The sequence below is a fragment of the Podarcis vaucheri genome (assembly GCF_965113315.1).
Source record: "Podarcis vaucheri genome assembly, chromosome: 10".
NCBI lineage: Eukaryota > Metazoa > Chordata > Lepidosauria > Squamata > Lacertidae > Podarcis > Podarcis vaucheri.
Genome location: NC_138748.1, coordinates 73,992,274 through 74,005,291, shown reverse-complemented (window position 1 = coordinate 74,005,291; position 13,018 = coordinate 73,992,274). Strand labels below are relative to the sequence as shown.

The following is a 13,018-nucleotide window of genomic DNA, read 5'->3' as shown; positions in this document are numbered from 1 at the left end:
ATTCCTTGGCACAACGGCTATTAAGCCAGATATAAATCAGGTGTGGATATTTTTCTTAGCCAAAAGGGGTTGGCACAGACAACCCGTTATGTCTGTTGCCCCCCCCCAAGATGCCAAACTTGATCCAAAATCCATTTTTGAATGCTCTGCCCTTTTGTGACACAAACAATAAGCCCGAGTGTCATAGTCCAGTCTTTGCCTTTTCCAACCCATCCAAAGATTTCTCATAAAACCTAACCCCGCAAGTGTCTTTCCAGTGTTCAGGAGGCACAACCTCAGCTGGCCAAGCAGAAGACAAATTTAACTAAATCAACAATATATCTGGTTCGGGGAAGAGGCCATTTCATCGCTGAAATGAAGCAGAGCGATCAGGAGAGGAGGACAAGGAGATGCCAGCGGCTCAGAAGAGCAAATATTTGGGGAAGGCGGAAAGAGGGCTTACTGGCTGGGATTACACCAGGCTCACCTGTTGTGGCCTGTAGCCTGCAGACCTGCTCAAGGGGAGCAGGTGTGCTTCAAACTGAGCAGGTGATAGACGGACACCTCAGGACTCGGTTTACCCAGTTCAGCATCCTGTTTCTGATAGCTTTTGGGGAACAACAGGTGCAAAGGTGACTGCCCTGCCTGGAGTGTCATTTCTGTGTGCCAGGGCCTCACAGTGTATGTGAGGTTTTCTTTGTTGCAATGGCCATGATGCCAGCCCATAAAATGCTTTCACTTTATCGGGATTTCCCTTTGCAGAGGAAAAGCCGGTAAAATAAAAACAACCCGTTACACATCTGCAGCCAGTGCTGGTGGGGACGCTCCACAAGCCACACAAGTAAAGTATGGGGGGGTTTGAAGGGACCCTCGAGGATCATCTAGACCAACCCCCTGCAATACAGGAATCCCTGGCAGGTGGTCCTCCAACCTCTGTTGAGAAACCTCCAATGAATGAGAGACCACCACCTTCCAAGGGCAGCGCTGGATGAACCACGAAGTAAAATGAGCATGGGCTTAGGGCATCAAGGGAAGGGGTCACCTCGGAAATTTTCTATTGCTGGATTTACCATGGGCCATATGGCACAGCTCAGGGGAAAAGGCTCCCACAATAAATGAAAAAATATATCCTTGAGGCATCGTTTGGCTGAAACATCAGTTCAGAGCCCCCTTTATTCCACCTCCCTCCATTGTTTAAGCCTGTTTAAGCAGGTGGCGCTGTGGTCTAAACCACTGAGCCTAGGACTTGCTGATCAGAAGGTTGGCGGTTCGAATCCCCGCGACGGGGTGAGCTCCCGTTGCTTGGTCCCTGCTCCTGCCAACCTAGCAGTTCGAAAGCACGTCAAAGTGCAAGTAGATAAATAGGTACCGCTCTGACGGGAAGGTAAACGGCGTTTCCGTGCGCTGCTCTGGTTCTCCAGAAGCAGCTTAGTCATGCTGGCCACATGACCCGGAAGCTGTACGCCGGCTCTCTTGGCCAATAAAGCGAGATGAGCGCCGCAACGCCAGAGTCGGTCACAACTGGCCCTAATGGTCAGGGGTCCCTTTACCTTTACAGCCCAGGAAGCCCCTTCTCCTGCTAGGTCAATGTTTGCCAGAGTTCCACAACCTGCATCCTAAACTAAGAACAAGCAATGGCTTGTTTTTTTGCTCAGGAGACCGTGAGGGTCACATCCAAGCCATATATTTAAAGCACTCTTATACCACTACACCACCACCTCCACCATCAATAATTCATTTATACCTCAGCCATCTGTCTGGGTTTCCCTAGCCCCTCTGGGCTGCTCCCAACAGAATTAAAAATACATTAAAACAACAGTCATTAAAAACTTACTGCCTTCTAAAAGTCATGTAGTTGTTTATCTCCCTGACATCTGATGGGACAGCGTTTCACAGGGTGGGCGCCACCACCAATAAGGCCCTCTGCCTGGTTCCCTGTAACCTCACTTCTCGCAGGGAGGGAAATGCCAGAAGGTCCTCAGCGCTGGACCTCATGACTTTTGACTCTCTAAGAATCCTGGGAACTACAGTTTTCTAAGGATGCTGAGAGTGGTTAGGGGACTGTTATTCGGCTCCTAGAACTACGGTTCTCGGGGTTCACCACGAAGAGGGATTAATGGTTAAAAACCAACTGGGAATCGAAGCTCTGTGAGGGGAACGGGTTTCTTCATGCCCATAGCAAACTAGTGTTCCCATGGTGCTTCGGTGATGTTTCTGGCTCTGGGGTTCAGCTCCTTGAGAGCACACACTTTTCTAGTGCTGATGCTCTTTCTTTCAAAAGATTATTTTTTTAATTAAATGTTATCCACATAACCTAAATAGCAAAGCAGAACTTCCTGAGACAAAACACATGGAATCTAAACCGAGCCGAACCGAGGCTGGCTTGGGATGTTTCATTCACAAGAAGACATGAAAGAGCTGGTTGTCAGGATATTTGCGATCAAGATAGAGACAGGTCAGGGGAGGTTTCTGCCTTGGGATATGGGAGATTAAGAGTGAGTTGCACACGACTTGCCAGATAAGCAGAAACACAAAACTACAGCAGAAACCACCAGGGACGCAAGGAGCAGCAAAAGCCAAAGGCTCGCCTTTATATCCAGAAAAATTCTCAACCAATTGGATGTTACTTATTCCACATTTACTAAGACACTTGTGGAAGAGACCAGTGCACATTTTCTTTTTTTAATGTTTCCAATAAAATACAGTGAAGCGCAGACAAGAGAGGTTCATTCTGTTTTTCTGTTCAAAAAATGGGTTCAGCGGGTAAGTTTTTCATGCAGTGCAATTTTCCATTATGATACCCCACCCTAAGGTGGCATCAATTTTAGACAAGGTTTTCCATCTCCAGGCAATCAACAGACATGCAGACACAAGAAGAAAATTGCAAACATTTTGATCTATATTTTCATTCCCTCTTTACTTTGCATACAGCTTCTGTAAAGTAAGAAGATATTCTTTATTCTATTATATTAGAAAATTCCCCCCTTTCTTTTAGTTGATTTGTTTTATATTTTTGCATTAATGGATGATGAAGAATGTCTCTTTTGTTTATTTCAATTATATATATCATTGTTTATTAAATTTGTATACTGCCCTATACCCGCAGATCTCAAGGCGGTTCACCAAAGATGGTGATTAAAAAAAGATGATAACACCAACTTGGGTGGGAATAAAATATGTTCTGCTTGAAAGCTGCTTCAAATCCTCTCCTAGCTGATCTTTCATGGGATGGAGCGAAGCAGATAATAGAACTTCTCCTGCTGCTCCCTGACCCCCCCTCCTCCACTGGGCGCCTGCCCAAGTTGGCACAAGTTGGTTGGAGGGACAGGATCCTCTTGAGACTTTGTTTGCAAGAGGTTTTGAGACATGCCAGGCCCAGGTCAAGTCTCCCAGCCCCTCCCTCTTGTAAGGGTATATAGCAACCGCTTGACACCTCTGCCTCACTCTGCACCCGGGGACCAGCGCAAAAAGGGAGCGTTTTAAACACAGAGGTGAGTGACTGGTGAGAAAAAGGCCCCTGTCCTTTGTCTAGTTTCACGAGGGCTGGAGCTGAGGGCTTCTTTGATTTTAAGCCGGCATTCCCTTAGAAGGGAAGAGCTGTAGAGTTGGGAGGTGACCCCGAAGGTTCTCCAGTCTACCCCCCTGCAATGGAGGAAACCAAAGCATCCATGACAGGTCGCCACCCAACATCTGCTTATATGACAACAACAACAACAACAACAACTTATTATTTATACCCTTCCCATCTGGCTGGGTTTCCCCAGCCACTCTGGGCGGCTTCCAACTGAATATTAAAAACAATACAGCACCAGACATTAAACCTTCCCTAAACAGGGCCACCTACAGATGTCTTTTAAAAGTAGAATAGTTGTTTATTGCCTTGACATCTGGTGGGAGGGCGTTCCACAGGGTGGGTGCCACCACCGAGAAGGCCTTCTGCCTGGTTCCCTGTAACCTCACTTCTCTCAGGGAGGGAACCGCTAGAAGACCCTCAGAGCTGGACCTCAGTGTTCAGGCAGAACGATGGAGGTGGAGATTCTCCTTCAGGTCTACTGGGCTGAGGCCGTTTAGGGCTTTAAAGATCAGCACCAACACTTTGGAATTGTGCTTGGAAATGTACTGGGAGTCAATGAAGATCTTTCAGGACCGGTGTTATGTGGTCTCGGCGGCTGCTCCCAGTCACCAGTCTAGCTGCCGCATTCTAGATTAATTGCAGTTTCCGGGTCACCTTCAAAGGTAGCCCCACATAGAGAGCATTGCAGTAGTCCAAGCAGGAGATAACTAGAGCATGCACCACTCTGGCGAGACAGTCTGCGGGCAGGTAGGGTCTCATCCTGCGTACCAGGTGGAGCTGGGAGACAGCTGCCCTGGACACAGAACTGACCTGCGCCTCCATGGACAGCTGTGAGTCCAAAATGACTCCCTGGCTGTGCACCTGGTCCTTCAGGGGCACAGTTGCTCCATTCAGGATCAGGGAGTCCCCCACACCAGCCCGCCCCCTGTCCCCCAAAAACAGTACTTCTGTCTTGTCAGGATTCAACCTCATCCGTTAGCTTAAATGCATCCAAGAAAGGAGAGTCCCCAAACTTCTGAGTTGAGACCATTCCACTGTGGAACAGCTCTTGCTGTCAGAATGTTCTTCCTGATGGCTAACGGGAATTTCCTTTCTTGTAATTGGAAGCCATGGGTTCGAGTCTTCCCCTCTGGAGCTGCAGAAAACAAACTTGCTCCATCTTCCTTGTGACAACCCTTGTTATCATTCCTAACAATTTCCCAGGAGTTTGAGGGTGGAGCAACTTCCCTCTGGAACCTGCTAGCTCAGGGGTCAGCAAACTTTTTCAGCAGGGGGCCGGTCCACTGTCCCTCAAACCTTGTGGGGGGCCAGACTATATTTTGAGAAAAAATATGAATGAATTCCTATGCCCCACAAATAACCCAGAGATGCATTTTAAATAAAAGCACACATTCTACTCATATAAAAACACACTGATTCCCAGACCGTCTGTGGGCCAGATTTAGAAGGTGATTGGGCCAGATTCGGCCCCCAAGCCTTAGTTTGCCTACCCATGTGCTAGCTGGTACCCAAAGCCTTCTGGAGTAGCCAGCCTGGCAGCCCAGCCTTGGGGTTTGTGGGACATCCTTGCTTTTCTCTGCTGTGCATCCTCCCTCCCTCCATCTCCTTCCAGGCAAGGAAGCATCCAGGCCATGGGGACCGCGGCTTACATCATCGTTGCTCTGGGCTTCCTTGGCCATTGGTCTGGCAGCCCCTCCGCAGCAGGTGAGTCAGGGTCCCTCCTCGCTCCTCTGTGCCTTGGAGAATCAGTGGGCAAAGGGCCAAAGGGAAGGACCAGACTGGCATTCAGAGGGGCACGTGGAACAAAAAAATCAAAACCCCCTGAGAAACGGACCTTGAAGCCTTGGATCTGGGCCTAGAAATGCAGTGAGCCCCCAGTGAGCTTCATGACCGAGTGAGGATCTCAACCCTAGTCTCCCAGGTCCCGATCCAACACTCTAACCATTACAGCGCACTGCCTGTTTCCTGCCTGTTCCTCATTTTGTTGACTTGGCTTAATGGGGAATTGAAAGAGCTTGAAGTAAGTAAACTGGCTATCTTGGTTCGTTTCTTCTGTGTTTACCCTGCTATTGTCTGTGTGGGAAATATTCTTCTCACAGGAGATGGAGATTAATTTTTGCTGGTGACGCCTGATGGCTGTGCTGATCTTTGCACAAAGTCTTAAGAGATCAGGAAGCCTGCCAGGCCAATGGCCCATCTAGTCACAGAAATGTAGAGTTGGAAGGGATCCCCAAAGGCCATTTAGTCTAACCCCCCGGCAGAGCAGTAACCGCACCAGAAGAATCCCAGGATCCTGTATCTCTCTCTCTCTTTGGTCTTCACCCAACCCTCTTTCAAAAGCAGCTGAAGACTCGATAGAGGGCCCCTCTTCTCCTTGCCCGTCAGACTGGCTCTTCTACGAGGGCAGCTGCTATGGATACTTCTCTGACCGGAAGTGTTGGAAAGAGGCCGAGGTGAGTCCCAAGTCGCGCCTGGATCATTCACACCAGACCCAACACCCGGCAAGGCTGATTTTCCAAAGAGACGCTCTTGAACTGACGGCTTTATTTATTTATTTACATTAAATATACATTAAAATACTTTATTTAATTAATATACATTAAATACATTATAATTAATGTATATTAATTATAGTTAATGTATAATTAATGTATATTAATTAATTTAATTAATATACATTAAAAGGCAAACAGATAAAGCATACATTAAAAGAAAAAGTGGGTAAAAAGATAAAACAATCTTACAATGTCGATTTTTTTAAAAAAATATCACAAAATTGTCCAGTAGCACCTGAGACCAACTGAGTTTGTTCTGGGTATAAGCTTTCGTGTGCATGCACACTTCTTCAGATACTTCTGATTTATTTCGACTGTGTCAGACCAACACGGCTACCTACCTGAATCTAGAATCTTACAATGATTATTCTTAGACTGGTGTAGATATTGACTTACATATAATGAAATTATCTACAAATCTAAGATTTATATAGTAATATAGTTATACAAGACAGTATCTAAGGAAAAAAGAAAGAAAAAGAAAAGAAAAAACAACTGTGTCAAAATGACAATTGAAACAATAAAAATACCCATCTATTGTAAAGTAATACTTAATATAATTCAAACCAATATTAGTGTCTTTTTGTACATTTCAACCTTCAGTTTGGGTTGAATCCCTTTTCAATTTATTATATTGTTGACTTCCTTCTACCTCATTGCGGTTTCAGTTCGAGTATTCCAATTTCCCCCCTTTATTTAATTGTTTTTCCTCATCTTGGAATGAAGAAAAATATTTTACTATCTGCAAGATTATTCAAGACACAGCCAAGTCTTATTGTTGGAGCCTTGTTTTGTTAAGTAATTGTTAAAACATTCCCATTCTTTTTTTACTTTGTATTTTTTTTTTTTGCTTTATTGTTCATAACTGCATCCATACAACATAAACTTGAATTCATTGTTACCCACAACTCAAAGTCATAAAAAAGGAATATATATACAAATTTCCTAACAATAGATTTTCTCCATCAACATTTGACTTCCCATCCTTTCCATCTTCCTTTCTTTTTAATCAGCTTGTTGCTTAGCTTAACTATTTATTTAACAAATAGTCTTTTTTTTAACTTTGTCTGTTGATTGATTTCTTATTGCCTCCGTCATTTTTGCGATTCCTCTCCAGACGGTGGAGGTTCGCTCTTCCACTATTTGGCTTCTAAAATTCTGGCTGCTTTCACTGCGTAAAGAAAGATTCTCTTGCTTTCATTTGGAATGCTCACTGTTAGGATTCCTAATAAAAATGCCTCTCAACTGACCTCACTCTTGTCCTGCCCCGGCTTAGGAAGAGTGCCAGCAACAAGGTTCTCACCTGGCTTCCATCCTGACCAAGAAGGAGTGCTGTCGCCTCCGCAGGTACCTCTCCAGGTTTCGGCCTGACGGAGACGTCTGGATCGGGCTCCACAATATTGCCAAGGTTGGTCTCCCCGCCCCATGCGCACCCTCCAACCCCCACCTTAAGCAATCCCCACTCCCCAGAGCTTAGCCCCTTCACACAATTTCATTTCGTTCTTTATTGCCTTCTCTTTACCCCAAGGTCTCAGGGCAGGTTGTAGCAATAAAACACATCATAAAACCCCCCAATTAAAAACAACAACTTTAATAATAATAATAATAATAATAATAATAATAATAATAATAATAATAATAATTTATTATTTCTGCCCTGCCCATCTGGCTGGGTTTCCCCAGCCACTCTGGGCGGCTTCCAACAAAATATTAAAATACAGTAGTGTGTTAAACATTAAAAGCTTCCCTAAACAGGGCTGCCTTCAGATATCTTCTAAAAGTCTGGTACTTGTTCTTCTCTTTGACATCTGGTGGGAGGGTGTTCCACAGGGCGGGCGCCACCACCGAGAAGGCCCTCTGCCCGGTTCCCTGTAACTTGGCTTCTTGCAGTGAGGGAACCGCCAGAAGGCCCTTGGAGCTGGACCTCGGTGTCCGGGGAGAATGATGGGGGTGGAGATGCTCCTTCAGGTATACTGGACCAAGGCCCTGTAACTTGCCATTACAGTGGTACCTCGGGTTAAGTACTTAATTCGTTCCAGAGGTCCGTTCTTAACCTGAAACTGTTCTTAACCTGAAGCACCACTTTAGCTAATGGGGCCTCCCGCTGCTGCCACGCTGCCAGAGCACGATTTCTGTTCTCATCCTGAAGCAAAGTTCTTAACCCGAGGTACTTTTTCTGGGTTAGCGGAGTCTGTAACCTGAAGCATATGTAACCCGAGGTACCACTGTACAGGGATGAGTTGGGCCCCCAAACCACACAACTCAAGCAGGGACCCACATGCCACCCCCTCAGCCATTTTGATCTGCAGAATTGGCACTGCTACATACCGTACCGCACCCACGAATAACCCACACCTTTAAAATTCAAGGGGGGGGGGAGAAAAAAAGACAATACCCAAATATAAGCCACTTCCTAAAAATTCTGCAGACACTCACACCTGTAAATGGCAGAAGTAGAAGAAAATCCTACAGCAATATCATAAAAGCCAGTTTTTGTAAGGTCGTGAATTTAAGCTGCACTTTTCACAGTTGGAATTTTGGGGGGGAAAGTGCAGTATTCAGGCCAGTACGGCAATGCCCGTTGTGCATTCGTAAAGATAAATTCACAACCGTAGTTTAAAAGATACAGGAAGCTGAAACACTAACACAGGTTGGAATTCATAGCAGCCTTCTAAGCTTCTGGGTGTAGGCTTGCCTAAAGAGGAATGTTTTGTAGCAGGCGCTGAAAAGAGCACAGGGAACGCACTTGCTTGATCTCAAGAGGCAGGGAGTTCCAGAGGGGAAGGCGTTGTCAATCAAAATGATCTGAGTTCTTGAAAATGTGGAACGGTCATTACATGGCACCTGCAGTTGTGCCCATTCTGGCCCATTCAGCGCCAGAGTGTGTTCTTGGAGTTGGTGACCTCTTGCTTCAAGATAAGAGTATAGGAACAGGAATACCCTTTTATGGTCAGAAGTACAGGAAGGAAAACCCTTTAATGGTTAAGAGTACCGGAGCAGGAACACCTGCGGTTCAACCTGCGTGTATAGGCTGACGTGGCTGGATTCCTGGGGAAGAGGGGAGAGGGTGCCTGGAGGATATATATACTGCATGAAATTTCTCATTTCTTTGGACTTGCTGTGAACTGACCACACAAGTGCCTTCTGCTATCCGGAGAGCAGAATAAACTCTTTCTTTGAATCAACCTCGGTGTCATTTGACTTCCTTCCTCCCTCCTGGGAGCAACGCAGACCCAATCAGTGAACTCCAATAAGGCTACACCACAAGCCCACCTGAAGCAGTCAGGTGGGCTTGTGTGGGGTAAGGATATCTCATGGGTAAACAGGTCCCAAGTTATTGAGGACTTTATATACTAATAGTAACGCCTTGAGCTTGCCCTGGAAGCAAACTGGCAATCAGTGCAGACTGGCTGCATGAAGTCTACACTCCTGAAGCACATTCAAAGAGCTGTCTTTCCTGCAAAGAATTCTGGGTGCTGTAGTTTGTTAAGGCCTTTCTGGCAATTGTAGCTCTGAGAGGCATTAAGGATGCTTTGAAGGCAAGAAGGTGCATCAAATGTGCTTCAAAGGCCACAGTCTCCTTGCTGCTCCCCGTGACCACATTCTGAGAGCTTTAAAATAATGCTTCTGACATTATTTCCATCTCTCTCAGAGAGAGAGAGAGAGAGAGAGAGAAGTTGACTGTTCCCATCAGTCCAGGAAATGCTCATGTCACCTATTATTATTTGCTAAATGACCGTGAAAAGATGACTATTGTCAACATGGGTGTGCTTCAAAAGGCTCTTAGCTTCTCCCCAGCCCTTTCTATTTGCTTCGATTAATCTATGCTCTGTGCAAACTCCCTCTCCCTAGTGCAGAAACCCACACCTTTTGTTTTAAATGGGGGAGGGGGGAAGCAGTGCATGAGTGAGCAACTTGCCCCCCCCCCGCTGCCCCAGTCTTGCTCTTCCTCTGCCCCAAGGCTGCTCCTTCCCCCTCCTCATCATTGCTGGAGGGCAGGACCAGAGAGTGACTGAATTTGCTTGCATGCTGCTTTTACACTACTACGATATGTGCCCAGATTGGCTTACGGAAAATATAGCAAATGCTCAGAATATCGAAATAACAGAGTCCTGGAAATGCAGACATACAAAATACAGAACGTGTTGGCAAATGACAAAAGAAATGACAACAAATCGACAATGTGGCAAGAGTAGAATAAATCCAATATTTGTTGTTGTTTAGTTGTTTAGTTGTGTCCGACTCTTCATGACCCCCTGGACCAGAGCACACCAGGCACTCCTGCCTTCCACTGCCTCCTGCAGTTTGGTCAAACTCATGCTGGTAGCTTCGAGAGCACTGTCCCACCATCTCGTCCTCTGTCGTCCACTTCTCCTTGTGCCCTCCATCTTTCCCAACATCAGGGTCTTTTCCAGGGAGTCTTCTCTTCTCATGAGGGGGCCAAAGTATTGGAGCCTCAGCTTCAGGATCTGTCCTTCCAGTGAGCACTCAGGGCTGATTTCCTTCAGAATGGAGAGGTTTGATCTTCTTGCAGTCCATGGGACTCTCAAGAGTCTCCTCCAGCACCAGAATTCAAAAGCATCAATTCTTCGGTGATCAGCCTTCTTTATGGTCCAGCTCTCACTTCCATACATCACTACTGGGAAAACCAGAGCTTTATACAGACCTTTGTTGGCAAGGTGATGTCTCTGCTTTTTAAGATGCTGTCTAGGTTTGTCATTGCTAAATCCAATATTACAAAAAAACAAAAACAAAATACCCACAAAACATTTAAGTTGAGAAATGCAATTTTTCTAACAATAGCACGGTCTTACTGCACTCCAAAGAGCCTGGCTTTAAAATCAGCTACAAATCTAGCTAACAGTCACCTTGTCCAGCCCTCATTCTGTTCTTACCTCTGGGTTGCATCCTGTTCTATTCAGGAAACAGCTGGTGGCACACTCTCCTTCCCTGGAAGTCTTTAAACAGAGGAACTGTTTAGGTGTGGTTCCTCTGCATTGCAGGGGGTTGGACTAGATGGCCCCTGGTGTCCCCTCCCAACTCTCCAATTCTGTGCCAAAAGCAAGAGTTTGTCACTGGCAGCACGGGAAGCTGCTGCTTTCTCTCATTGCCCATCTAGCCAAGGGTCCAAGAGTGTTTATCGCAGGCTGTGACACTTTTAATTAGGGATGCTGTGGGGGACTCTGCCCTGAGCCCTTCTTCATGCCAAGCAAGTACTGTTTTTGCTTAGTTATTGCATTTATATCCTACCCTTTTCTCCAAGAAGCTCAAGGCGGACCTGTAGTTCTCCCTTTCCTCATTTAATCTCCAAAACAACCCTGTGAGTAGGTAGGTCAGGCTGAGAGAAGACAGTGGCCAGCTCCCAAGGCCGCAGCCAATGAGCTTCTCAGCCCAGTCCTTCTTAGCTCCTAGTCTGATGCTCTAACCACTACACCAGTCTGCCTCTCACTTAGTTGGGAGCCCTCCCCATATCGAGCCTGATGCCTGTGGCAGGGAGGTCCACTACCAACCATTACTGGGTGCTTTGGGAGAAGGTGCCCCTGTCTGAACTTTGCTCTTATGAGTCTATGGGAGCCCCTGTCCTCCTCCTCCTCCTTCCACGCACCCCTCCAGGCACAAGGGCCACCCCTTCCTCATTTTCTGTGTTCCCCCAGACTCCCGGAAGCACATCCTGGCAGTGGAGTGACGGACTCATCGCCGACCACACGCAGTGGAGCACCGGGCAGCCCAATAATCATGGCAAGACTGGCGAGTGGTGCGTGGAGCTGTGGCGAACTACAGGTGAGAAGCTTGGGCAAAGGTGTGCATTGCACTCTGTGGGCTGGGCATCCCCTCGCTCCCCTTCTTCCTCCCTGACCCTGACGGAATGGAGACAGGGTGCAGTGGGTCTTTGTCGCAGAAGCCGGTTGTGCACAGCACTGACTGGCCAGTGCTTATGCTGCCACGAACACTGCCTTCCTCATAACCCAGAACCTCAGGACAGCCTGGCTGCAGCAGCTGGATCAGGCCCAAGTGGGGGCGGGGGGGGGGGAGTCCACCTAGTCCAGCATCCTTTTGGTGGAGCAGGAGACGCTTCCATCTCAAGGTCGTGGATTTGATCTCCATGTTGGACAAAAAGATTCCTGCTGTTTGACAGTGGAAATGTCTCCCTCGGAAGGTGATGGCCTCTCTTTCCTTAGAGATTTTTAGGCAGAGGCTGGCTGGCCATCTGTCACAAATGCTTTCATTGAGATTCTTGCATTGAAGCCGGTTGGGCTGAATGTCCTTTTTGGGTGCCTTCCAACCCTACCAGTCTGCTTCTGCTCATCCCAAATTTTGGCACTAATTCCTGTCTCACCTCTTAGGTTTCAGAAAATGGAACGACGAGCTCTGCAGCCGTAAGAACAGCTATGTCTGCAAGTACGAGGCTGAGATGTCTGCCGCGGAAAATGGCTGCGAGTGAGCAGCAGAGGCGGGGGCCTCCTCTGTTCTCCGCTGCCCTGGTGGGCTTCCTTCTCTGCTGCTTGGCCTCTCCTGTGCCAGGCAGAAAAAAGCTCTTCCTTTCCCATCCTTTCTGGCTGCCACAGTGTGGCAGCAATAAAGTCTCTGAAGCAAGCAGCTTTCTCTGTGCCTGTCCCTCCATCGCACCTTGAAAGCGCACACCAACGATTCAGTGAGTGCGCATTGCTCTGGCACCAAAATTTGTGGGTGCCCAGCCCCTTCAAGGGGAATTTGGTGGGTGCTCTGGCACCTATGCCACACTCTAACATGACTGGCTCTCTTGGATTTGTGACCGATGCTTTTTCATTTCTTCAAAATCCCATCTGAAAGATCTTCACCCCTTTTCTATCCTGCCCTCCCCAAAACCCACTTCCCTCCTGCTTTGCATCTTTAAACTGGATCACTGCTTAGTGCAGCAGCTGTGAGCAGA

At 47.1% G+C, this 13,018-nt stretch overlaps 1 protein-coding gene across 2 annotated transcripts; it reads left to right on the top strand.

Moving 5' to 3' along the window:
* Positions 1–3,390: 3,390 nt before the first annotated feature.
* LOC309541450 (C-type lectin BpLec-like) lies at positions 3,391–12,697 on the top strand. 2 transcript variants are annotated; one of them, XM_082239327.1, is made up of 6 exons: positions 3,391–3,470; positions 5,166–5,257; positions 5,897–6,006; positions 7,385–7,516; positions 11,763–11,889; positions 12,453–12,697. In XM_082239327.1, the coding sequence occupies exons 2-6, from the start codon at positions 5,185–5,187 to the stop codon at positions 12,548–12,550; spliced, it is 540 nt and encodes a 179-aa protein (XP_082095453.1). In that variant the 5' UTR covers positions 3,391–3,470; positions 5,166–5,184; the 3' UTR covers positions 12,551–12,697. The 2 variants fall into 2 exon arrangements, with proteins under 2 accessions (XP_082095453.1, XP_082095452.1); XM_082239326.1 differs by having other exon boundaries at positions 5,894–6,006.
* Positions 12,698–13,018: the final 321 nt, after the last annotated feature.